Source organism: Halictus rubicundus, chromosome 9 (genome assembly GCF_050948215.1).
Source record: "Halictus rubicundus isolate RS-2024b chromosome 9, iyHalRubi1_principal, whole genome shotgun sequence".
NCBI lineage: Eukaryota > Metazoa > Arthropoda > Insecta > Hymenoptera > Halictidae > Halictus > Halictus rubicundus.
The window spans coordinates 471,950-499,449 of record NC_135157.1 but is presented as its reverse complement, the minus strand read 5'-3'; the positions used below and the strand labels follow the sequence as shown (position 1 = coordinate 499,449).

The following is a 27,500-nucleotide window of genomic DNA, read 5'->3' as shown; positions in this document are numbered from 1 at the left end:
TTGTGTTAATTATTTATTTATTACGCATTACATAATATTAAAACATATTCATGATAATTTCTGAATACGATGTTTTAAAAACTTTTCACGTTTAGTAAGTTTATCGTCTATACCAAACTGTTTATACGAAATCGGTACCACTTTATACCCACTATGCTCTAATAATCTCTCATGTAATTTCATTATTCCGTGAATATCTTCACTTCCGTGACAGTAGGAGTGATAGTCGTGTATCAATATGGCTAATCTGAAATTAGGGATAATTATTCTACACGTTACTTTTTACATGATATAAAATTACTTTGAAATGAGAATATTATTCAATAGCTGTTGGTAACTGTCGTCTAACACTCACTTATTTGGTTTTTGTTCTGCTGCGTCATTTAGATTGGTAAGATTAAATTTAGAATCTACATAACATTCGGCATCTGAAATATTATCTAACCATAATTACGTTCCTTTTAAATCATTTACACAATCAACTATATTACATACCCAAAAGGAAGCCCATTTCCGTATTTACATTCATATTAAAACAATTTGGTGAAGGTGATATGGACTGTAATGTCTCTTTTAATGCTTCAATATATAAAATTTTGTCTGCAGTATGTGGTCTTGTCTCACAGCTTACAACATTCTTCTTTAGTAGTGGCCCTAGAGTAATATTTTATATAAATATATGAAAACTATTTTGATTTTGTTTTATGAAGTTATGTATCATAATACGAATTAATCTACCATGATAATTTTTCAGGATGTATTTTGCAGTGCCATTGATGTTTAACAATTTTGTTTCTTGTGTGGAATTTTTCTCAGTTGCTACAATAAACGTTAAATATTAGTCTGTTACTAATATGTCAATAATGACATACTATAATGAAGGATACTTACCTGCAGAAAATATTGTTGTGATAAATTTTTCATTTAATACAGATTCAACATGTGAGTTTGGTACATAGTTTAGTAAAACTAAGTACCAAACATAGTTTAACCAATTATCAACTCCTAACAAGTCTATTGTTAATTGTGGCTTGTATTTCTATTGATAAGAAAATAAAAAGTCCTTTGTAGTAAGTTTTATATATATTGATCTAATTAAATTACTTCTACAGTTTAAAAAGTTAATGAAATTGTTTGTACATACACGTACACAATGTTATATATAGAAACTAAGAATTATTCCCAGTTATCACAGTCCATGTATAATTTAAACTATTAAAAAGTAAAAAAATGCACTTTTATTTTTATATATTTCCCTTAAGTTGTAAGCACATAGTACATGTATCTTTAAAAGTTTAGGAAAATAATTAAAAATATAATTATAATACTTGATTAACACTATCTAGATTTACATTTGTTTTTCATCTCTCATAGTTATCCAAAATGTTATTCCTCAACTACTAATTCATAGATTTATCTGAAATTTGCATAAAACATGTTTAAATGTAATAACGTTTTCTAACCACGTTCCTCGTATTTTTAACTTTTTAAACCTTGAAAATAATTTAATCATTTATTGCACGTGAGTGAACATTATATGCATAATTATAAATTGATATAAAAGAAGTATAATTATTAGAGGCGTGCGAGAACCCGAAAATGTCGGGTTAGGATGGGTTGAGAATGTTATTCGGGATCGGGACGGATTCTTGACCTATATTTTCCTATATTTTCCTATATTTGCGTTTTATACGTTTTTTCTGTCCTTGACCTTGAATGACCTTGGACTAATTATAGTCACTGAATTCCTAATGAAAGGGACTATCATTGTAGGTGTTTAAAAAAGGGTGGTTCCATTTAAAAAAGTCAAGGTGACCTTGATATCTCCAAAAAAATTACATAAAAACAAAATTTTTTTTTGCATCGTGTCAGCCCCATTGTACTATTCAACTTTGTCCTTACCATATTTTACGTATCTTTAGAAACAACAAAGATATTTGAGGTGCTAACGTTTGGTGACTCACCCTGTATATCGGGATTTTCGAGAATCGGCTCGTCCCGACCTGTCCCGACCATCGGGTACCCGACATTTTCGGGTTCTCACGCACCTCAAATAATTATCCATGGTTTTGGTTATCTTAAACTATGTTACTGCTAACTTGCTAGTTTTGATAATAAAAATTTATATTTCATATAACTCTTTCTTGATTTCTAAAAGAGTATAATATTAGTTGACACTAACACACCTGTACTTGTTTAATAAAATGCCCATTAATGTACATAAATAACAATTTGTTTCATAATAAAATCAATTAATGTCTTGCCATACTTGCTATTTTTTATAAATTATCTTATGTTTGTACATACCTCTATGACCATATTTACTTCTTCTGTGTTGAAGCCCAATAATGATACTGATCGTATGAAATTTAATAAATAATTACTTTGTATGTCGTCATCAGTTTTAATAAGTAGTTGACATATATGACTTAAAAATTCTGTATTTTTATACTTAAGTATCGACATAGATTTTATTATAGAATTCACTCCACTGGATTTTACATTATTGATAGTTGTTATAAGTTTGGAACTCATACTATCAAGGAAGGCCTACAATACAATTTATTTTGAATATGTATCCTTTAACAACATTGATTAGTTTCGCATAAATATATCATTAACTTACCTCATCAATATAAGATAAAGCTGCCATACTGTACATTAGGGTTGAACATTGTCCTACAGACAATTTTTCATTGTACTGATTAATATTATCAAATAAAAATTTTAATTCCCTTGGGTTTCTCCTTTTTGTCTGTGCTAACTTTAATACTTCCTATAATAAATGAAACGTGTATATATAATTTTGAGTTAGATAAAGAAAGTATATCATTCGCTTACTCACTTGGATCATTGAAGATGTAGAAAGGTCAGAATACTTAGCCACAATGTCATCTTTCTTCATGTTTGATTTGTCCTTTAATTCTACTTGTTTAATTTCCTTTTTAAAATTTGAACTATCAGTCTGACTATCAACAGTATTTATATTGTTCTCATTTACCCACTTTATAATGGAGTCCATTACTTTTATAATTTCATTTTGTGACAAATTTGGTAACTTTATCATATCCAACAAGTCATTTATGTTGTTAGATCTTTGAATTTTAGATGCGATCAGTGTATTCTCCTTTAATGAATTATATACTGATAGTTTAAGTTTACTAAAATTTTCCCTTTGTTCTGCATTTATTGTGTTTGGTGCTGGCTCATGATTTTCCTTCAACAAATAAACTTTTATTCAATAATGAAACAAAGTAGTGCTTTTTATGTATCAGTAGTTCAGAATTAATAATCACAAACAGCATTTACCTTGAAAACAGTGCCAGGTTCTTGTGCAACTGATGTTGAGCTTGATGTAAACAATGCTGTAATTCGCCAACATAATCGGGGTGCAAATCTTGCATTTATAGTACAAATGGTTGTATTAAATTGTAGCATCTTTGTTGACCTAGAACATTATTTATACAATCAGGAGTGGTTATAGCGATAATATCGACAACTTCTATTAACATTTATGCGGTCAAATGTTATTGTCATTTCATCATTTATGATACACATATTATTAAACTTACTCGCTATACAACTAATAATAATCAGTTAGAAATATTATTTTATCTAATGTTCCTAAATAATCAAAAATAGATCCATGATAATGTTAGGTTATGTATGTACCGTGGTTATAGTCATAGATAGAAGTTAACTTAGATCGACTTCCAACTGTTCGAAACACGTCCAATGCCAAACGGTACGATTTATGTAATTCTACATTGTTGCCACTTCTTTCTCTATTTCTAAATCACTAAATTCTCAATTGTTTTTTAATTACAATTCCAATTACAGACATTACCATGATGCGTTCTGTTTATTTCAAAACATTTACATATGAAATTTTTTCGAATTTTTTTTGCTTTGTGACATAAGCAACGCTACCGAACATTTCGAGACTATTGGAAACGTTCTTTTATGTTACGTAAACAGAGAGGAATGAGAGTGCTCACGCCCGGGTTTTCGGCGTTCCCGATATAGTGCTGACATCTGCTCAGCCTTAGCATGGCACAGAACCGGTCAGTCTTTCCTGGAACAGAACCGGTCAGTCTTTTAGCATGGCACAGAACCGGTCAGTCTTTCCTGGGACAGAACCGGTCAGTCTTTTAGCATAAAACTGAACGCACATTATTTTTTTAACCAGGATTAGAACGTACAGCTTAATTGTTGTATATGAAATATGTAACTAACATGTAAATCTTGTGTACAAAATCTCTAATTAATATAAATTAAGAATAATATTAATTGTAATGATACGTATTTTATTTTTTTTCCAAGTTTGTAGTTGCAAACTTTAGTTGTAAAAAATGGAAAATCCGGAAAAATTCGAACAAATACAGATCTCATATCGAAGTTTAAAAGCGACCAAACTGAATATTAATTTAATAATGAGCTATTGTCATCAACAATATCTTAAATATTTTCATATATATAGCTACTGTTATTATTAATTAAAAAAAATTTTCTTTCATGAATAAATATTTTTTCCACCTCAGCACCATAAGATTTTTACTAGATGACTTTAAAAACACATTAGAACTATTTTTAAATAATTTTACTCGAAAACATTCTAGTTTACTCTTTATTTCACCGTTCTACTAATTTTTTATGGGCTGCATTGCAGCTCTGTTTAACACCCCTTCACAACCCAATACCATGGAAGAACAATCCAAGGAAGAACAATTCCATATTCAAGGAAGAACAATTTTTTGCGACGATCATTGAAAAAACAAAAGTGTTTCCTTCATTTCAGTCCTTTAGTGCGTTGGTGACGTAGCGCCCAGCACACCTACCTGTGTTCTGTGTCACATCTGGAGTTTTATGGTACGCTAACAATCCCTATTGAGTTGCAAGCCAGACCATACAAACGAATGCATCCACAACTTCCAGAGACCTGCCTCCAAAACTAATTAAAGGAAGGCTAGACATGCAGTGTGTACTAAACTCCTCAAAAGAGGTGGATTCCAGTCGCTCGTGTCATAAACCGCATTCGATACTTCATCGACAGGGTGATCTTACATATTTCTGTAACAGTTCCTGAACACATTATCATTCATCTGAAACTGCTTTGTACGACATTACACACGCCACATAATTTTTATTTTCTAATTTTGTCAAAGTAGTATATATAACAGAATCATACAAGTGTCTACAATTACTTGAAATCCAAAATACAGAGCGTTTCTTCCTCTGCGACTGTAAAAAAAGGACTTTAAAAGAATGTTAAGATAACAGGTGGGCTGTCCTTCCAAAAGGCACCTGTGGCCAGAGTTGGGCATTATTTAGATAAAAAATTATTTAAATAACGATTCGAATAAAAGATACTTTATCTTTATTCGTTATTCGAAGGTTCGAATAAAAAAAGTATCTTTATTCGACGAGTATCAGATAAATAATTTTATTCGACGAGAATTTATCCGACGAATAAAGATAATTTTTTTTATTCGAAGCGGATTTATTCGAACTTCGAATAATTTTTTCATCTTTTATCTGTATCTTTTATTCGAAGGCTTCGAATAAATCTACGGATAACTTTTGCCAGCTCGACGAATAAACGGCGACGGCGGCTGACGAGGACCGACGAGCGCTGAACGTCGAAGACCCAGCGACTGCCAAACGGTATACAATGTAAGCGGATGGAGAATCGCACATTATTGGCAATTTATGGTTGTATGTTTTTAATCAGAACAATATTTTAAGAGGAATGAGTTGTACAGCTTGTTCCGATCGAAATGAGTTCAAACACGACGTCATTTGGACTGTGTTTAATGAGATTGTAATTCTTATCGTAACATTACATATCAGTGAAACTTGTTCGATTACACTCGAATTTGACCTCATTTTCATCAGGAAAATCACCTCCATTCGCTCGTCACAATTTCATGAGGATATATTGAAAAATCTAAAAGTTTAAACTTTCATACGTGCGGGATTCTCCATTCGCTTACATTGTATGTCGTCCGTCGTTGCTGGGTCTTTGAAACTCGGCGCTCGGCAAAAGTTATTCCAAGATTTATTCGAAGCCTTCGAATAAAAGATACAGATAAAAGATGAAAAAATTATTCGAAGTTCGAATAAATCCGCTTCGAATAGAAAAAATTATCTTTATTCGTCGGATAAATTCTCGACGAATAAAATTATTTATCCGATACTCGTCCAATAAAGATGCTTTTTTTTATTCGAACCTTCAAATAACAAATAAAGATAAAGTATCTTTTATTCAAATTTTCATTTAAATAATTTTTTATCCCAAATAATGCCCATCTCTGCGAGGGCCGTTAGCACCGTGAAAGATTTACTTAATATTTAATTGAATTTAATAATTACAAAGAGTGTATCATGAACAAAGTGCATGCACTTGGAACTGTTACAGATATATGTAAGATCACCCTTTCGATGAAGTATCGAATGAGGTTTATAACACGAGCGACTGGAATCCGCCTCTTTTGAGGAGTTTAGTACACACTGCATGTCTAGCCTTCCTTTAATTAGTTTTGGAGGCAGGTCTCTGGAAGTTGTGGATGCATTCGCTTGTACGGTCTGGCTTGCGAGTCAATAGCAATTGTTAGCGTACCATAAAACTCCAGATGTTACACAGAACACAGGTAGGTGTGCTGGGCGCTACGTCACCAACGCACTAAAGGACTGAAATGAAGGAAACACTTTTGTTTTTTCAATGGTCGTCGCAAAAAATTGTTCTTCCTTGAATATGGATGGTACCATGGTATTGAGTTGTAAAGGAGTGTTAAACAGAGCTGCAATGCAGCCCATAAAAAATTAGTAGAACGGTGAAATAAAGAGTAAACTAGAATGTTTTCGAGTAAAATTATTTAAAAATAGTTCTAATGTGTTTTTAAAGTCATCTAGTAAAAATCTTATGGTGCTGAGGTGGAAAAATATTTATTCATGAAAGAAAAATTTTTTAAATTAATAATAACAGTAGCTAAATATATGAAAAAATTTAAGATAGTGTTGATGACAATAGCTCATTATTAAATTAATATTCAGGTTGGTCGCTTTTAAACTTCGATATGAGATCTTTATTTGTTCGAATTTTTCCGGATTTTCCATTTTTTACAACTAAAGTTTGCAACTACAAACTTGGAAAAAAAAATAAAATACGTATCATTACAATTAATATTAGAGATTTTGTACACAAGATTTACATGTTAGTTACATATTTCATATAAAACAATTAAGCTGTACGTTCTAATCCTGGTTAAAAAAATAATGTGCGTTCAGTTTTATGCTAAAAGACTGACCGGTTCTGTGCCATGCTAAAAGACTGACCGGTTCTGTTCCAGGAAAGACTGACCGGTTCTGTGCCATGCTAAAGCGGCGATGTCACGAAAGTGGGAACGCCGAAACCCCGGGCGTGAGCACTCTCATTCCTCTCTGACGTAAACAACAAATTTACATTATAATGTAATTCAAAATGTATTTATCGACTCTCTTGAGACATTTATACATAATTCTAATTCGTACTCTCGGAATATTTTGCAGTTAAGAAAAAGAAAAACATTATGATAAATATTAGTACACAACGAGCCCCTTTCGTTTAAATTAAATACACATTTACATAGCAAATATCATGTTATCCAAGACTTATGCGTCATACATAACTATGACGTAAATAAGGATGTAATATAAACGCATAAAGGATAATCGATAATTTTTACATAATCACTATTTAAGTTTCGAAAACAGTACATGTCTATATTTTTTATGTAAAATAACTATTACAATTAACTCCAAGATATAAAATATGTATTAATGCTAATATGCTTATAATCTCTGCGTATTACTTTATTAAAACAAACTTGTTTATCAATCAACAATGTCAAAAGTTGAAATTAACAACAAGAAGTATTGACAGAAATTGGGCCTATACAATAAACAGAAAAAAAATAAAGTTGACAAGTAAGCGGAAAAACAACTATTCTATTCGTATTATAAATTTCAGAATTTTACCATTCATACTAGCGCGTGTTTGGCGAAAATGAGAGTATCGATAATAGTATTTGTCCTAGGCGCGGTCCTTTGTAATTAGGCTCGTTGACCTGAAGAATTAGGAATGGTATCGATGCTCTGTTCAGCTGTCACACCTTCAACTATTCCAGTAACAAGAACCGAATGAATGTTCTTTTCACCGTTTTTAATAATCATGTTAATACTTATGATTAGACAGCGAATCCTTATTTAAAATAAAAATTTTCTACCTGAATTGCAACAAACTGTAGTGAAATGGAAGTTTATTTTCTTTCTTAATATGTTTAATAGGGTGAAAATAATGTTCATGCACTATAATGCAATCAGAATTGTTCGAGTTTTGCATAAAAAAGAATATTGCACGCCATAAATATTATAAAACGTAAAGCACAAGAAAACCTTTTGTAGAAGATAATATAAAATACAATTTCGTTAGGTTAACTTTGATTGGAAGTATAATCAATAGACTGCGGACTTTTATGCAAAATAAAAATTGTCTGTATTAATTGGAAGGTACAGGATCTACATCTGCATTTATTTTTGTTCTTGATAATAGAGTTTAAATAAAACATTTATAGAATTGAAAACAATAGAACAGTATTTTTTAATTCTTTAATAGCTTTTACTGTTTTGCATTTGATCTACTCATTTTTCGCAGTCTAACAATTCGCAGTCTAATAATTAATTTTATATTTGAGCATTCAACTGGTGAACTTGCGAGCGCTGGTAGAAGTAATCTGTGTAGAATTCTTTCGTTGTATTTCGATTTTTTTTCGATTGGGTACTAAGTAATATCATGATTATCTTTGTATTATACCGTTTTGCTTTTCTCGCTTTTGGGTTTTACTGTATCTAATCAATTTTTATGTGAATGCTATCAAAATTTTAACACAAAGTCTTCGACTCTTGAGGAAAAGCTGATTTGCTTTTCAAATTAGTACAACGGCACAGTGATGCTAAAATAGACTTCTATCACTGCCTGCAAGTTCGCCACCGTCGTACTATATACTATTTATAATTGAAAAAAGATGTAAGGATATGCATATTCAGTCTACAAAGAAAGCTTTGTCTATCTCTCAGACATAAAATTGTTCTTTAAAATTGTTTTCTCTTTGTTCAAAGTTGTTTCGTATTTACCAAAATGACACCAAGCGACATATAAAAGTTAAGAAAGGAAAAAATAAAAGGATAAACGGAATTTAAAAGTATCGATATATTATTATCTACTTACTAAAATGATTAAAGGCAGAAATAAATTTATATTTGGTTTCAGTACCGTGAAAATGATGCAGAAAATTTTGATTTTGAATAATACGCATTCGATGCGATTAAGCATATTGTGAAATCCAATAAAGCAAATAATGAAACAAAAGAGTGCATAAAGTCTCTTTTATTTTCTATTCAGTGCATTGACTATTATAGTTCTCGCTATTGAAAACATTGGGATGATAAAAATGCACTTCAGCCATTTTAACCTGCATCCTTTATGTGTACATGTTGCGTTATTAGTTTACTATTCATATCTCGTTTCTTGCTTCGTAGTCGGTCGGTTTTTTTTTGTGAAATGATTATTTTGTAAAGTGATTGTTATTCTTGACCAAGTCTACTCTTTGTCATAACATAGCGGCTAAGAGCGATACTTAATTATCCAATTAATCATTGTTTTGGTTAAACTTCACCTTGGAAACCCAGAAATTTCCTTTAAAACTTTCCTTTAAACTTTCTTTATATAATCCTGTAAATTTTGACGAGAAAATGCCAAAAATCGAAACTTCAATGTTAGAAATTCACTGGTTCAAAAGTTATGGCTCCAAAAAGTATTTGAACATTGATAATTTCAATTTTTGAAAAATGTACATATTTAGTAAATTAAACTTATAATAAATCTCGGCTTATTTTGAATTTTACAGCTTCTACTTTTATAATCGATCGTGCATAATTTTCTTCTCAAAAAATTGGAAAATTTGTCCATGACTAAATCTACCGTAAGTTTGAAAATTAAATTTTTCCTCTACCTAAAGGTTGATGTATGATTTTCCTATTGGTTTTATTGAGTTTTAAATAATAGATATCCTGTCAACTTTATAATAGTACGAGGCATATTACGAGAGCTTTATACGATCGAACCTGTACCTCATTTAGTTTTCCATAGGACAGCTAAAAAGTATCGTTTGTCAAATTTGAAGGAGAAAGTGAGTAAATAGTTAAAGTAAATAGTTAAAGAGTTAATGTTAAGGAAAGTTATGATTTTTATTGATTGCGAGTTTGACACTTCTAAACGAATTTTAAATAAATAGAGACTTAAAATTTAAAAAAAAACACTTAATTTGAACACAAGTTAGTATTGAAATTGCTATTAAATCATTATCAGTTGCATCGCGCTCTCTTCTGTAAACTTGTTAAACAACTCTTTTCTATTTATTATGAAATTACTCCCTAAAATAGAAAATTGTTTCACGGTTACAGTTACAAGTTGCTGTAGCTAACAAAATGTGCCATTAACTGACTGGATACGTGACTTCGAGAGACATGAACTTCACATTTATTTATTTATCAGGTGACAGACATAAGTCTGTGTCCTGTTCAGTCTATCATACTGTTTCATCACATGAAAATTTTGTAATTAGTGCTACCTCTTTTATAGAAACGTTCCCACTGTGCGGCGGTGCTAGGGTAATGCGTACGAAAACTCAGTTTAACACTGAGATCGAAGCAAACAGTTATCTTTTGTTACTAAAAAAATGCTGTTCGAACTAATGTGCCTCGTTTAGGAAAACATCTGTTCCTGTGGAATTTTTATGAAAAGAAATGCTACTTCTAGGAACTTAAGTTATCAGGGACGACGCAGATCTACTCAAATGGTAATAATTATTTAACCTGTAACTATTAATAATATAACAACTTGTCGATTTAGATGAAATTTGATTGTTTCACTACGTTTCCATATACCATTCTGATGGAGTTGAATATTAACTATGAATATAATATCAAATATAATTTAATTGAACATTGCATTTTTAAAGTACATTTATAAAGCCCACTTAAGGGTTGAAATGTGTTCTTATGGAACAGATATTTTAGAATCTGTATAATAAAAGTTCCATGAAAACAATTTATTTAGAACGTTTACTAAAAGGGAAACACAAACAGTCTTTGAGCTCTGAATTGTTTACATAAATATTATAAATAAATAACGTACTCAGGATATCAATTTAACTCTAATAATTATTTAATATTATTGGAGCACAGTTCATTAAATAGCATTCAGTATTTGTAAGAATGATTGCGAACTCTTTTAATATTGACGAACAAAATAGGTGTTCCTATTGTAGAAAAGTGTTTATTTTGATATTGACCAGGTTCTATTCAAATTAAAACTTTTACTTCCAAGCACTGTGTCTTTACCTGTTCTCATTAACACTTCTAAAGTTCATTTAAAAAAAGAAAAAAAAATCCATTTTTTTAGAACTTGCACAACAAATAGTTATCTTTTATTTCTAAAAAAATTCTGTTCAAACATATATGCTTTGCTTAGGAAAATATCTGTTCCTGTGGAATTTTTATGAAAAGAAACCCTCAAAGTTTTCTTTAAACCTGATAGAACAGATATTTTAAAGTCTGTATAGTAAAACAATTCATTTGGAATGTTTGTTTGATAAGCTTCCTTAAGAGAACACACAAACAATCTTTGAGTACCGAATTATTTAGCACGTGGATTTCAAAGGAAGAATTTGGTAGAGAGGGTTTTCGGCCCCGCGAATCGTGTTCCCACCCGTAGCTGGCTGATCGTGCAAGCGCGTGACAATATTTAAAGCGACGCAGCCGTGGATCGCGTAGACGTTTTTCATCTTGATCGCCACACGTGAAGGAAACGGTGGATTCTGCCCGCTTTCCAACAGTCTTCACTCAGGCTTCGACAGACAGAAGACATCGGTGAATGCTCGAACTACAATGGTGAATCGAATCGCCTCTCTTTCGTTTTCGGTCGGTTAGTACCTTCATTTATTTATTCAATCTCTTCGGAATGTGCTACACAGCTTGCCGATACCCTTCGGGTACTTTCTTTTTCGTGTTTCTGCTTTTTCATCACGCCGAAATTAAGTTTTGTTGCAAAATGATGATAAGAGATCATCTGAAAATCGTAATAGAGTATACTTGACAATGGAACTTTTCATTGGAGTTTCACGGTTTCGTTTTAATTTATCATTATGATATTTTTATTGTACTTATAATGTTCATGGTTTTTAATACTAATATAACAAGAATGGTTGTGCTAGCTTACAGATAATTGAATTCAGTTAAGCATTTAAAAGTATAATAAATTAATGTTGAACGTTCAATGTTGCGATAACATTGCACAATTTTAGTTGTTTGCAAAAAAAATTTAGAAAATCTTTCACAATACTAAGGAGAAGTACGATTATAAATGTAATGGTAAAATATTGCTTAATCAGTAAATTAAGTTACGAAGATGCTTTTTTAATTAAATTATAAATTTATACATATTATATTATTTTATTTTTTAGTATTTATATTATTTTTTAGGTATTATAATTTTAAATAAATATTTAATTCACATTATTCACTAACTTTTAAAGGGCGAATAGGGGCACCTTTGTTAATAAAACTAAATGGACTAAATGATAAATCGATGTGGTTATTATTGTCGTGGAAATGTTTTTTGGACTTAATACTACTACCTTAAATTATATAGCACAATGAAATTTTTGAATTATCGAAGACACTTTTAAGTTAAGGTATAGGAACACTTGAGCAGGTGGTTCTCTAATTACTTCGGCATTAATTAGCGAATACCTCATTTCTGTGTCTTTATTGGATTTTTCAAATATTTAATACCATTAGGATTATAAATCTACTTGAGTTTGCTAAAAGGAACAGCAGAAACATTCACTATGTTAAATTCATTGTTACTAAATATAGAATTTAAGAATAAATTCCGAAATTGCTAATGAGTATCTTTAATTTATTTTAATCTTTCGGTTACTACTGTGGAGAGTAGGTTTAAAGTATTGCATACAGATGTATTGTATAATTTGTCAACTTTACACAGGTGTAAAATGTTCACTATAGGATTAGGACATTTAGGACAAAGCTACTTTTATTCAGTACCATAATCACGAATAATTAATTAAAATTGAAGAGTTATAAATTTTTGTTATTAACTATTATACTAGAGTTCTATACACAGTCGAAAGTTTCATAGATTAATGATAAAAAATGAACGAAATGGAGATGACGATGATTGTTATTATTACTATTTTTTAAATGGCAACCATTAGTAGGGAATGTTATTAATATTTGTATAATAATAGTGACATTTTACATATAAATAAAATGTGATTTACACATGTTTCAACGATCACAATGTAATAAAAATACATATTATTGCATTTGGCAGAGCTTATAGGATCATTTATACAGTCTTTATAGTTAAACCATAACAAATTTTGTAATGTTGGTAACGGTGTTTAGGTTTGCGTTCTCAAAGCACAAGAAAAGTTAAAATTTGTTGGACAGTATTACTTAACAAGTTATATAGTATTTGCATACATTCATTAAAAATTCTTTGTTGCATAATTAGTTGTCTTAACGATTGACCAATTCATGAAAGTGGCCTTGAGTGTTCCAAATTTTGTACAAAGGAAAACGGGAAATGTTATGCTAAAGTATTTAGTAACAATAAGGAAAGATAAACGAAAACGTGCTTCGCCAGACTTGTTATTGTGTCATTGATGGCAATTGCGTACGTTATTCAAACAAACACGTATTAATCGTATTTGGATTGTTGCATTATCGGTGTGCAGAAATGGGCGATACCAGATACTGTACGTCAATGATGAACACCAAACGTGTTCATTTGCGTTTTAATTTCGACCGATTGAAACATATATACCTATGTATGTACATCTTTCTACGTTGTTACCTGCAGTTCGACGAAATTCGAATGTGCTTTTCTGACTTCGTACCAACTGATAATATTCAACGATATTCGGATGCGTTGTTCACGTTCAGTTACGTATTAAACTCCAGCGAATTCAAGCAATTACATTCGATTACATATAACGACAACTAAAATATTAGCGGACGCTGTTCCCGAATCGAAAGAAATTCATTCTTTCTCTCACGGAACTCGGTGACGGTTGCTGCACGCCTTTGTAGATCAAAGATCAAGCGAAACATCATCGAGATAATTATTACCGAACTCGCCATAATTACTTCCTTCTATTATGATCGTGACAGTTTTCGTTTGTCGCTTTGATCCTTGTTTGCTCGCTGAAAGAAGAATGTGCAAACCGATCTGCAGGTGTGCGCATCTGAATGCATATGCAAATACACAATGGAACCTGTTAAAATGTCAAAATGCAAGTGTTCTTTTAATCACCCCACTACTTCACTACTTCCCGACAAATTAGTTATGACTCCAATAACATCTTGACGGTTGCACCACTCATAAAAATGACGCAATTGTTAGTAGAAAGCTTGGCGTTAAATCTTCTAACAATATTTTGATTTACTTTTTTGGATAGGTTAAGCACTTATTACAACAAACAAATAACGGTGTGGAACTGTGGAAGAAAGATATAAATTATCATTTCGAGGAGAAAGCTTTTCTACATTTTGCAATTTTTACAAGTAATAGTTAATAATTTTTTAATTAGACAATCCAAAATAAGACAAAATTATTTTCTATCTTACAACAATGGAAACAAAGTTATATTTCATCAAATTTTTTCAGCAAATTTTTTAAGTATAGACATTTTTAAATTAAGTCTTCGTCTAATACATATTCAAAAATCAAAGTTATGAAATTTTGATTCAAAATAAGTTTATTTAATTTTAACTATATTGGTATACCGTTCATCGTTACAAATTATAAAAGGGAATTATGCATTCAAGAAAAAGTCTTAATCCATTGTATGGCCCCTTTTTGCTTTGGTAACTTTTCTTTTCATCATTATACTATAATTATTAAACGAAGAAATACATTTAGCCTGTGTTCCTTACGATGGACTTAGAAAATTTTTCTTCTGTATAAAGATCAGCAGTTTAGTAACAATTTATTACTAATAACCACAATATTTGTATAAATTACATTTTGTTTGTAGCACGAACAAGCCACAAAATGTGTCCCACAATTTCTGTACAGTACTGTATACCCAAATATAACATTAATTTAAGTTAGACACCCCGAAAATTCAGTTGAAATTATGCGAAGCTATTGAGCTGTACCCCCGAAACGTTTGTTTGCCCTTTAATACCTTTCCAAACAGATTTAAGACGTTTAAGACACACTCTCTCGTAATTTCTGCTGGGGGGGGGGGGGAGTACAGTATGCGCGTGTATTACGCACGAGAGTGGCTTTTGCAACGTGACTGAACTATGGTTATCAAATTGTGTGATTAAGGGATCAACGAAGTTCCGTAATGTGTAAACGCGGTTGCACTATTCATCGTTGCGACCGATTGTTTAGGCGGTACGCTGTTTTCAATTCAGAAGAATGGAAAAGCACGCGATATTGTCGCCTGACACGCCCAAAGCTTGGCCTCTGAAAATTCGATCAGCCATTTTACTGTCTCAAACTTTCCTCTCTCGTGGATTTTTACCTCTCTTATCTCTTATCACCAGAACTACTGACCGATCATCATTTTATTATTTTTATTTATTTTATTGTAAAATATTAAAAATAGTATATTTCTAAATTCATTACTCTTTCTATTAATAATTAAAATAAAGTATTTATTCTCTTCCTTATATCTCTTTTAAATTTTTTAAATGGATAATACACACATTTACTGTTTTTTCTACTGTGGTACAAAACTAGCTCCAAGCAACTCCAATATTTAAATTGCATTAATTATAACGGTAAAAAACACGAACATTAATTGGCCATAAATTCATAGCATGTTGAATATTTTATTTTCAATTGTCGTTTTACTGTAGCAGGCTAGTATAAATAAAACAATCCAGCGAAGAAATTTCCACAGTAGGGTAAGGGACTCAATTACTGTGGTGATATCAATTCCTGTGCCTATATTAGTTATACTTATTTTTAAAGCATAATGAATATTAAAAGAGAGATATATAACATATACATTAACTAATTTTAATGAGAGAAATTTAGTATCTCTTTCTTAATACTCCTTACGTTCTAAAAATAAGTATAATTAATATAGGCACAGGAATTGGTACCCCTACAGTAATTGGGCCCCTTACCCTAGCATTTTTCCGACATTCATAAAAAAAACCAAAACCTTTAATTGTGGACGTTCTAACTATATCAGTAGACTGCGGATTTTATGCTTATATACAAAATAAGTAGCTGTAATTTAAAACAGTAAAAACATTAGAATAATTAAAACATACTATTACACTATTATCGATCTATTAAACATATTAAGAAGGAAAATGAATTTTTAGTTCACTTCAGTTCGTTGCAATTCAGATGGAAAATTTTTATTTTGCATAAAAATAGACAGTCTATTTATTAGACTGCAGATTATACATACATATGTGTTGTTACGTGGAATGAGCTATTGCATAAGTGTCGGTATGTATAGTAAAAACAAGTCTGAATTTACTTAGATTTCTCGTAATTTTTATAGCAACATGAGCTTGAACAAAATAATTTATTTAACAATTCCTAATGGAAGCATCTTTGCAATTTCAATAATCATGAAGGAAGACATTTCTTTCTTTCCTTTTTTCATGGCCGAAATCGGCCATTTGACTGGTCGTGGTATGGTTAGCATGAAATTTGGTCTCACACAACATAATTGAACCCACAATGCGGAGAACATAAACCTAAAAACATTGGTGTTTGTTTGAATATAAATATTATTTGTAGCTCTGTTATTTTTAGGCTGTTGTAGGCATTTAGGTGTTTATATGAACATATCAATAAAAGCTCGGACATTGATTAATTTAGGACTATAAATGAAAGTTCTGAAATTTTAGTAATAGACCCACGTGTGCTAGGAGGAGACCCGTTATCTTATTTTCCATGACGGCTGTTCATATCTGTAGACTCCTAACATCTTTCACGTTGTTGCAGCTGGTTAAACCATTCTTTCTAAAAAAAAATGGGTTTCAAATTGATATTATCTCGATTTTCGTAAAGACAAAATCGACTTCAACGCATCGTGCATTTACCATCAATTGCTCGCGTCACTATCTTCATTGTGCTAATAATGATTAAAAACGACTCGATCGAGCACTAAGAATCCTAAATCATAATGTTCCACTCAGTGTGTGGAAAATTTCTAAACAATATCGACATTTTTCATACATGTATTTCGTTGCATCGATTTATTTACGAAAAGTCACCGATAAATTATATTCGAAAAGAATAAAATTAGGAAAACGAATTATCAACGAAATAAATATAATTTACTGTAAAATCGATTTTTATTTTCAGAAAATAACCGGGGACACAAAGAAGGAACTGCGGACTTTGAAAAAGCTATTAAACTTTGCGGTAAGGAATCTGCATATTTAATTAAATCGATTTTCTTTAATGGACAGTGATAAATTAAAATTTAATAATCTTATTAAAAACTTAAAATTTCTATAATTCTTTTTCATACGTATTACAATAAATTAGAATTAATTTTATAAACACTACAGTAGGTTTGTTGATATTATATATTAATAGTGATATTGTATATCAATTTAATTTTGTTTACAATTTTCAGGGTATGGGAAGTTTAATCAACAATTAACTACATAAATACCAGAGTATCTTTGGCCGATTAAATGTACAAATGCATACAAAGTGCAATACTTAGGTTTAGTTTTGCTTACAATTCAAATATAGTAGTTATGATTAAGAAGTATTTTATTGTATTTTTATATTAAAGATTATTTTATAGTAGTTTATTTATTTTGATTTATTTTGACTTTATAAATTAGGCTTAAAGGAACGATGTATAGATAAACGATGATAATTATAGATAAATATTATAGATATTGTAGATAAATGATGTTTGTGGAAGGACATGGTACAAATGTTTGACATTAGGGAAAAAAATGTATTATACTAGAGTACCTTTGATTAATTTACGATAAAATTACTTCACAATGGCGTGAAGATAATACTGAATTTAATTTACAATTTCAGGGTATGGAAGGTTTCACTATGGTTTTCTGCTACTTTGCGGCGCCATGTTTCTCTGCGTTGGATGTCAAAACGGCATTAACGCGTATATTCTTCCTTCCGCCGAGTGCGACTTGAAACTATCGTCCGAACAGAAAGGTCTTCTGAACGTGGCGTTCCTCGTGGGTAAGACAATGTTTGCGATCTAATATAAATTCAATAACGCGGGCAAACCGGTAAAATTTGGCTTTTGCTGCGAGTGTCATCAGACGTCACAAAATTTCCGGGTGCACTGCTCTCCTTGATCATTTTTGCCAAGTCGGAATAAGAACGCATTACGTAATCAGGGCCGACGTACATTTTTGCGGGGCCGAGTTCAGAAATTGTGCGGGCCAAAAAAAAACATTGTTAAATAAATTATTTATTATAAACACATTATTAGTAATAATAATAATAATATGTAATAATTGATTACATATTATATAGGATGGTAGAGTATTATATCATTTTTCTGGCCTGTTTCGTTGCAAAGTCTTCAATTACGTCATCAAAATTCAATATAAGTTGTAACGTAAGGCTATATAAAGCGCGGGGTCGGGCCGGTGAACACGCCTCGCGCCGGCCCTATGTGTAGTATTAGGTTCGTGCAAAAATAATTCTGGTTATTGATCTTGAATTTGAATCCTATATAGGGTAAGGAACCCAATTACTATGGGGGTACGAAATACTGTGCCTATATTAATTACACTTAGTTTTAAAGCATAATAAATATTAAAAAAGAGATATTACATTTTTTTCATTAAAATCAGTTAATACATATGTTATATATCACTTTTTTAATATTCATTATGCTTTAAAAATAAGTATAATTGGTCCCCACACAGTAATTAGGTCCTTTACCCTATTTTGCTTTATTTGTCAGTTTGAGCTAAAAGTCGAATGACTGTTGTACAATCGACTTTTAGTTCTTCTGCAACCACTCGTGACGTTGTTCGATGATCTGCTTCTATAATAGCCCTTGGCTCAACACTAGCGGCTCTTTATGCAAAATAAAAATGTTGTACATCCATTATAAGAAATAAGAGACAAGTAAAAGGTTCTTTATTTCTTCACTAATTTTAGGGAGTAGAAAATAATACATCGATGCCTCCAAATTCTCTTGAATTTTTATTTATTTTGATTTTACGTACCCACTTTTTTTCATAAATGAATAAAAATCCGCAGTCTAGTAGTGAGACAAAATGTCGATTTAGAAAAATCGCTGAAATTTAAACTGATGAGAACCGCGATTACTTTTGCACCACACCTAAGAGAATGATAAACTGGTTCAATTTTATATTATAGTATTTACCCTTTTGTGTATTCGCGTTCTCTCAGTTTTACGTGATCGTTCTCTTTATTTCAACAAAGTCATTCATGAACGATGCTAATTTACAAATAAACCGTATCTAAAAATATCATAGAAAATAAATTTCGAGTATGGTCAGGTCAGTTTCATAGGATCATAGGAAAACGAGTTCCTTCGATCGGTACGCATTAATTGCAGCGTACTACACCCATTCGATAGCACTTATTTCATTAGCAAAATTGAAGAACAGTTTTTATATAACATCCCACTCGCTGTTCGCGCTATTACAGTCGATTAATATTGTGGCTAAGATTATTGTCTAGGAGAGATAGGCGCCATAATTCGTGAGCGAGTGAGAGAGAGAGAGAGAGAGAGAGAGAGAGAGAGAGAGAGAGAGAGAGAGAGAGAGAGGAGAGAGAGGAGAGAGAGAGAGTGTGCGTGCGTGCTTGCGCGCGCGCGCGCGCGTGTGTGTGTGTGTGAGGGGGGGGGGATTGTGTTCGTGTTGCTAAATCATATCCCTCTTCAATCAAATACAATTTCCATAAATTCCACTTATTGCATAAAATATTGGTTTGAGCAGAAGGTTCTTCTGTTTGAATAAATATCTAATGAACGATAGACAAAAATATTTGTTCGGACTTTTTCTGTAATGTACAATAGATTGAGTCATCTAATGATATTTAACAAAATGAGACTAATTACATTTGTTTAAATATAGTTCTCACTCAACCCAAATGACCCCCCCGCCCCCAATGAAACATTATAGGTTTGCATTAAATAATACTATTGAATTGTTCTTCAAAAATCTAATTAAAAAGTATATTTACATCTGATTAAAAATTGTAATCAACCAGATTTTATTATTATTATTATATACATCTTATCGATTATAAGCATCAGTAATAAAACATTTGGTAACTAAACGTTGTGATGTTTTCGAATATTTAATAGTTAGTAATCACGATTAAGTATTTTATTTAAAAGGAATAATTTAATCCATTAGATTACATTAGGATAAGTTCTAATATAAATTAAGGTATAAGCGTAAGGTACATTATATTACGTATCACAAAGACTATGCTAGGCGACAGCCTTACTATAAGAGTAATAAAAATAAATCAATAAATATTCATTTTATCGTGCTTGATATTAATCGAAGAGATGTTTAAGGAATTCTCATTAGAAATTCTTTTCCGTTAGGCGGAGTTTTCAGTGCTCTTTTCTGGGGAGTATTCGCCGACGCTTATGGCAGGAGATATATTCTTCTCTTAACAATGATGTGTGACAGCATCTTGGCGATCGGAGGAAGCCTGTCTCAAAGCTTCGAAGTGCTGTTGATTTTTAGAGCTCTCAGTGGATTTTTGTAAGTGATCCGAGTTGTCACGTTAAAATCTAAAGCTGTGTCTACAATGCAGCAACGTCGAGCAACTCTCTGCCGCCTTTCTTCTTCCTTTATTTGGTAAAAGCGGCGATTCTTTCGAGACACATGCAACGTCAACCGAAAGTTGCTCATTGTTGCTTCACTGTGGACAAAGCTTCAAACTATTAATTTTTTTTTATTTTGAAAATTGCATCAACCTCAAAAGGGTCATTAATCGTCTCTTTCTGAAACGGGTATGAAACCAAAAAAAAAAGAATCCTTCGAAATTTTAGTTTTTTAATAAGAACTATCGATGGACCACAGTACAATCGAAACGTTGGACCACTGTCTTCCGATTTCGAACTAGAAAAGAAACTACATATTTTTATACATAATTTCGTTGTTTATTTTTCAGCATTGGAGCTCCTGGTTCATTAGTTTATTCGTATCTCGGCGAATTCCACGCAGAGAAACAAAGGGTGAAAGCCATCTGTTACGTCGGCTTCTTTTGGACACTATCGTGGTTAATACTGCCAGGTAACTTGAATAATTTCTTTTTTAATTAAATCTGACGTTCAAGCACGCGGGTTACATAGTTTTGCATTCGTGCAGTAATTAGTTTGCAGACCTTAATACGTGACATTTCCAATTTGAATTTGTGAAGACCCTATCATTTTTTGTAACATAAAAAACGTTAGTAAAATAGTACATATAACACGTACAGTGTGTTCACAATTAAATATGTAAATATCCGATTATCTCTTCAAGTATTGTTACTAGGTACAAGTAGTTGTGGTTGTTTTTTATAAAATAAAAATTCTATTGGACTGGAACGAAAGTTCGTAGCTTTTTTAAATTAAATTTCAAAGATAAAATTAAGATATTCATATTTTCCATTCTGTTCCATTACTTTTTGCTATTTTTGAGGTATTATGGTATTGAATAAACCTGTGATTAAATATCCTAATTTTATCTATGAATTTTAATCTAAAAACGCTAAGAACTTTCGCTCCATCCCTATATAACCCAGTGTTTTTTTCTCCTAATGGCTCTCATTTAAATTTATTTGATCCAATATTCCTCTACATTCTTTCATATTCATAAAAATTAGTATTTATAATGCGTCACGCATGTACGCATGACACGGAAATCAAGATTTGAGTGGAAATCTCGGTCCATCTCATATCACGAGATAATGGTTCCATTTTTCAAGAGTAGTAATTAAGCGAATTTGATTAAAGTAGCTCCAGACTTGTTTCATTGTATGTACATTGCAGAACAAATTAGCACGAACGTTTTCTCTTCTATCGATTGTAAATTTCCGATTTTAATTTAAACTAAAACAAAAAACTTCTACTCAACTCAATATGGTTGTCTTTAAACTTTTTTAAAAAGTAGGAAACGTGCAGGCTGACTCATTATATTGAAAAGTAGGTCGCAGATTTTACACAATTAACGACAAAATGTGATGATTTATAAAATCATAAGAATATTGAAGGGAACAAGTATTTAACTATCTTAGGTACATATTTGAAGAGTTAATGATCTATTTACGCTGAAGAGTGGACACACAGAACACAAAATAATTTTAATCATAATTATCATCAAATAAAGTTTTTCGTGATAAAAACGTTGCAATTCTAAAATACAGGTTTGCTAAAACTCGGTAACAGTTATGTATTTACGTAAGCTATTAGCGTCGGAGTGTGAGATACGTCTTTTTACAACATCGGTGAGCGTAGAAATAATTGTTCTTGTCTTCTATATAGGTTTAGCTTGGCTAATCATACCGTTGCCGATATCTTTTCAATTCCACGGAATCGTGTACAATTCCTGGAGGCTTTTCTTAGCCATTGTTGGAGTTCCAACGTTAATGGTAACTCTGATAGCTACACGGTACCCGGAAAGTCCAAAATTCTTGGTCTCCCAAGGTAGAACCGAAGAGGCCTTAACGATTTTGAGAAAAATTTACGCGATAAATACGGGAAATAACGAGAACGATTACTCTGTAAGTATTATTTGCGATTTTTAGAACAGCAACCTAACAAAGTTATAAGGCAACAAACACTACAGGGTGGACCAATAACTTTGATCGCATCGAATGTTTCCGCTATCTGTAATAATTTGAAAAAAATGATATATACAAAACTTCTATGGTATACACAGGGAAATACAGCAAATATTTTAGTATGGATGAAGGCGATTTTTTTAAATGGAACGACTTACCATTTGTATCGCGAATCGTCAGAGTATCAAATTTTACATCAAAATTTATTCACCTCCACATGTCCTAGTTACTGGTCCACCTTGTATGTTAAAATTTTGTCGGAATAACAAGTAATTAAGGTTCACGAATATGAAGCACAACAAAACATTAGGCTTATGAAGTAAGTAAAAAAAAAATTAAATATTTACACATTTCTTATGTAGGTAAAAATTTTATTACCCGACGAGACGGTAAATATTAATAGTAACATGTCCAATTACTCGAAATCTGGAGTGTTAACGGAGTTACTGAAAACAATTTGGCAACAACTGCGTTGCCTCGCATCACCGCCGCTTTTGAATTACGCGCTTCTCATTTGGACCATTTATTTCACGAATATGTTTGGGTAAGTTTTTTCACAAACAGATGTTCCTTTTCTTGTCATTTAAAATTTATAATGTATATAATTAGGCTGCGGATTTCATGCATTTATAGTAAAAATGAGCTGCAATTTAGCGCAACAGATAGATTAAAAAAATTAAGAGCTTCGATGTATTAATCCCTGAAGAAATTTCTGATTCGATGTAAATAATTTTTATTTTACATAAATATCCATTCACGCATAAAGATATCCTCTCATTTGTAAAAAATTGTTCTATAGAACTCATCGTGTAAATTGATATCCTGACATTTCCAATCTCGATCTTTCAGTGTAATACTTCAATTTTTGTTCTCGAATTACATTTTAGATATTATGGTTTCGGTCTATGGTTGCCAGAGCTCTTCAATCGTTTCGAGAACTACCAAACTCTTCATCCAAACCAGACAGTGAGCGTGTGTAGATTGATCGACGAAAACGACTCGAAAGTTGCCTTAGAAAATATCATAGTCGATTTGCCGGCTACCACGAACGAATGCAAGCCTCACATGGATGAAATGGTTTTTATTAATTCACTGACTATCAATGCGTTTTGCTTGCTTGGCAATGTCGCGTCTGGTTATCTGGCCAATCGTGTTGGTCGACGAACAATTCCAGGTATGCGAACAAATATGCAAAGTACACCTTATAGATCAATTTTTATGGACTAATTACAATAATATAGGGATAGACAGAAAGTTCGTTACATTTTGGTATGGTTTTTTTTTTTGGATGTGGGAAAAGTTCTGCTATCGAACATATAAAACTTTTCAAAAATATCTACTAGTATACGTGTTTTTTTAGTGTTCTTCTTTGCATTAATTTATATTAACGATCGTAAGTATCATATTGATGTGAAATAATTAGAATAAACGTATTATTTGTTAACATAAATACTGATCAAACTTATGCGTGATAACTTGATTAAAGTTATGATGCTAAATTCAATAATGGCACTTAACCAATAATGCCAACAAACAAATATTTGTATACTATTACTTTTTTACCCCACGTATCCCTATAGTTCTTAACCCAGGGTTCAATTCTCCCTTCAGCCGCAAAATTAAATTTTACCCTTTACAATCAAGAAAGTCTCAAGGTGACCTTTACATCTCGATAGAAAAGCAAAACAGAAAAAAATTAATTATTACATGATATGCTGCTATTAAAACCATACAACTTTCGTTTCAACCATTCTTTCATATACCAAATAATTTAGCTGGCACACAACTAAATCACCCTGTCTGTCGAAAGCAATTTTATTGAATAAATTGCCTAAAAACGCATAGTAAATTACAAAATTTCGAACCCGTCATTTTGACGTAGTTTTAGTGTTAATGATCTATTCGACTTGATTTGATAAAAAAATCATCTGAGATGTTCAGTATCTCATTGAAGGATTTGTAAATGCTGATTCTATTAGGTTGGTATATATGAATTTTTAGAATGCAAATCTAATGAAGCTTTTTGATCTAGAAGTACTATTATTACACAGCTGATCTTTAACACCCTATCCCCAGGTTTTATTTAGACATTTAATTTTAATTTTAAATATAATTTTCTTCAATGTTAATCGATGTGATTGTAATCTATTATTTTTATATAAGCAAAGAAGTAAACATATCGACCATAGTATTATATGATTTTTAGTTTAATTGTGATGACAAAGAAACGCACGTCGATGCTAGAAAACTCAAAAATGAAGGTGACAGATTTATGAACGACCAAAAAATTTGATTTCCATCATAAACAATTAAGAAACTTGTAATTCGTTGACAGACTATGTTTATTGTAACGGTGCTTACCTCGATCAATAAGTTTTATTTAGAAAAAAAGTTGTGTTTCTTTAACGTTACTATTAAAAGTCGGTCATGCCATGTGTAACAACCTAATATTTTATTTTTCAGTGACAACCATGTTACTGGCAGGCATATTCGGCTTCGCGATCTACTTCGTCCAGTCCTCCCTGCAGATACTTATGGTGACCTGCGTGTTCTCATTGACAATAGTCACCGCGAATTTCGTCATCGGGAGTATCGTGGTTGACATATTTCCGACGCACGTGGGCGCCGTTGCCATCTGTATGATGACCTTCTTCGGCAGAATCGGGGCGATCGCCAGCAATTTGGCTTTCGGAATGTTGCTCGACATTAGCTGCGAAATACCAATTTTCTTGGTCGGCAGTCTAGTGATTCGTAAGTGTGGCTTCAATTATATTTCACTTGTATTCTAGGATTTTTCTGCTATATAATTATGTTTCATCAAGCGACTGATATTACTAGGCTGTTGATATTTACAAAATTTGCGCTTTTAAAGTCGTTAACCCTTAAGTGAACTATTAGGGCCGATGCGGCCCAACTCAAATTTATGCTAATAATTATTTCATGTGTAACTATTACTAATATAACTATTTGTGCATTTAGATGATATTTTACTATCTCATTACCGTTAAGGAACCAGTTTTTGATTATTAATTATATATACTACTATTATTTAGTAGTTTTAGATTATTAATTACGTATTTATTTAATTACTTTCAGTTGGAGGTCTGCTAGCACTCATGTTACCAAGGAAAAATAGCTGAACGACGTCAAAGGAATAGAGAAAAGTTACTGTGCTAATTGCAATGTGTCATCACAATTTAATGATCGACCATTCCATGTCATTTTCATACATATCACCGATATCTTTCACTTTATAAATCATTCGATAGAACGATAACCTTTACTACGACGAAAACAATTTATATCGTTCTTTATACAATTTTATGTAAATAATATCTATAGCTATATTTTTTTACATATAAAGTATAGTTTATCCACATAACGATAATTTGAGGTGGTTTCTGAATATTCAAGAAACTTTTTCGAATCGTTTGTTTCGAGTCACTTCTTTGAAGTGTTACTTTGACAAATGGTGGTACATAGTTCTCTATCACTATAAGAGCGTCTCTATGAAATGAACGAACAGAGAAACACAAGCATTGCCACTAAATTTTGTCTTCCTACGAAAACTTGCGTTTACATTATATTTTTCTTTTCTGTATTTAGATTTTAATCGTCTATTCAGTATCTTACGAAATTTCTAGTATTTTAAGCTTCCACGAAAACCTCGATTTTTTTTATATAAGTGATAAACCTCGCAAATCGATCTCATATTTCTTTAATATTTGCATCATTTCCTTTACAGTGTAAGATCTTTTAATCTACAGAGGCTTTCCCCGAACTTCAAATTCGTTATTTATTGAACAACAGTCATCATTACCAGTAAAAACTTTTAGATTTGGAGAACTAGTATTTGAATTTATGCATTATTAGACAATAGCCTCATACTACGTATTTAAATATGTGCCTGTCTAGCGATTCGAGTGTGGGATGTTACTTTTACATGTATGCGAATACGATATTCTGTATCTATAAAAATGAACCATGCTAATGATACTATTATTGTGCAAGTGTGTAAACGAATAAACGCGCGTTGCACGAATGTTATAGAAAATAAATTTTTCAAACAAACGTTCTACTTTTTTGCGTTTTTAATGCATCTCGGTCGCAATTTGTTTAAGCAATAAGTAGTTGATTTTTGCTAGAATAAGTGTTTTCGTCCTTTCAAATTCTAAATTCAATTTCTTCCCCTATATGAAGAATTTTTTTATCACAGTTGACATTCAATTCTGGAAATTGTCTATTAGTTCTTAACTCGTGTGCAATGTGTACTGATGTCAAATTAATCTATGTATTTCTTCAAGAAAAATTACAACTATAGTGGGAATTCAAATTATTATGAACAGATGAAATAATGCACAAAATAGCTCCTGCCTTTATGAATATTATTGCACATTATAATAGCATAAAATATTATAGTGTATTTCTAAATACATTACAGAAATGATTAAAGTAAAGTGTACATACTTTATATTTAAAGTAAAGTATACATATTTTGGCTAAACTTCACTTTCTGGAATTGTTTAACTTTTTTAAATATTGTCCTGTATTCCTGTTCAATGCGAGAAATTCACTG

General features: G+C 31.5%; 2 protein-coding genes across 5 annotated transcripts; one reads left to right on the top strand and one right to left on the bottom strand.

The window, feature by feature from the left end:
- On the bottom strand, window positions 1-3,782 carry LOC143357411 (FAST kinase domain-containing protein 4). 4 transcript variants are annotated; one of them, XM_076793887.1, is made up of 10 exons: window positions 3,673-3,782; window positions 3,310-3,448; window positions 2,846-3,231; window positions 2,627-2,776; window positions 2,308-2,550; window positions 892-1,039; window positions 739-819; window positions 496-654; window positions 356-428; window positions 1-247 (listed from the first exon to the last, which is right to left on the bottom strand). In XM_076793887.1, exons 2-10 carry the CDS (start codon window positions 3,380-3,382, stop codon window positions 49-51), a joined length of 1,512 nt encoding a protein of 503 aa, XP_076650002.1. In that variant the 5' UTR covers window positions 3,383-3,448; window positions 3,673-3,782; the 3' UTR covers window positions 1-48. The 4 variants fall into 4 exon arrangements, with proteins under 4 accessions (XP_076650002.1, XP_076650000.1, XP_076650001.1 ...); XM_076793885.1 differs by having other exon boundaries at window positions 2,846-3,217; window positions 3,673-3,781; XM_076793886.1 differs by having other exon boundaries at window positions 3,573-3,730.
- An 8,080-nt stretch (window positions 3,783-11,862) lies between these two features.
- LOC143357080 (synaptic vesicle glycoprotein 2C) lies at window positions 11,863-26,995 on the top strand. The gene is made up of 10 exons (XM_076793283.1): window positions 11,863-12,022; window positions 17,471-17,530; window positions 18,173-18,334; window positions 20,697-20,859; window positions 21,272-21,393; window positions 22,626-22,864; window positions 23,287-23,468; window positions 23,812-24,098; window positions 25,388-25,675; window positions 26,021-26,995. Exons 1-10 carry the CDS (start codon window positions 11,986-11,988, stop codon window positions 26,062-26,064), a joined length of 1,584 nt encoding a protein of 527 aa, XP_076649398.1. The 5' UTR covers window positions 11,863-11,985; the 3' UTR covers window positions 26,065-26,995.
- The last annotated feature ends 505 nt before the right edge of the window (window positions 26,996-27,500 follow it).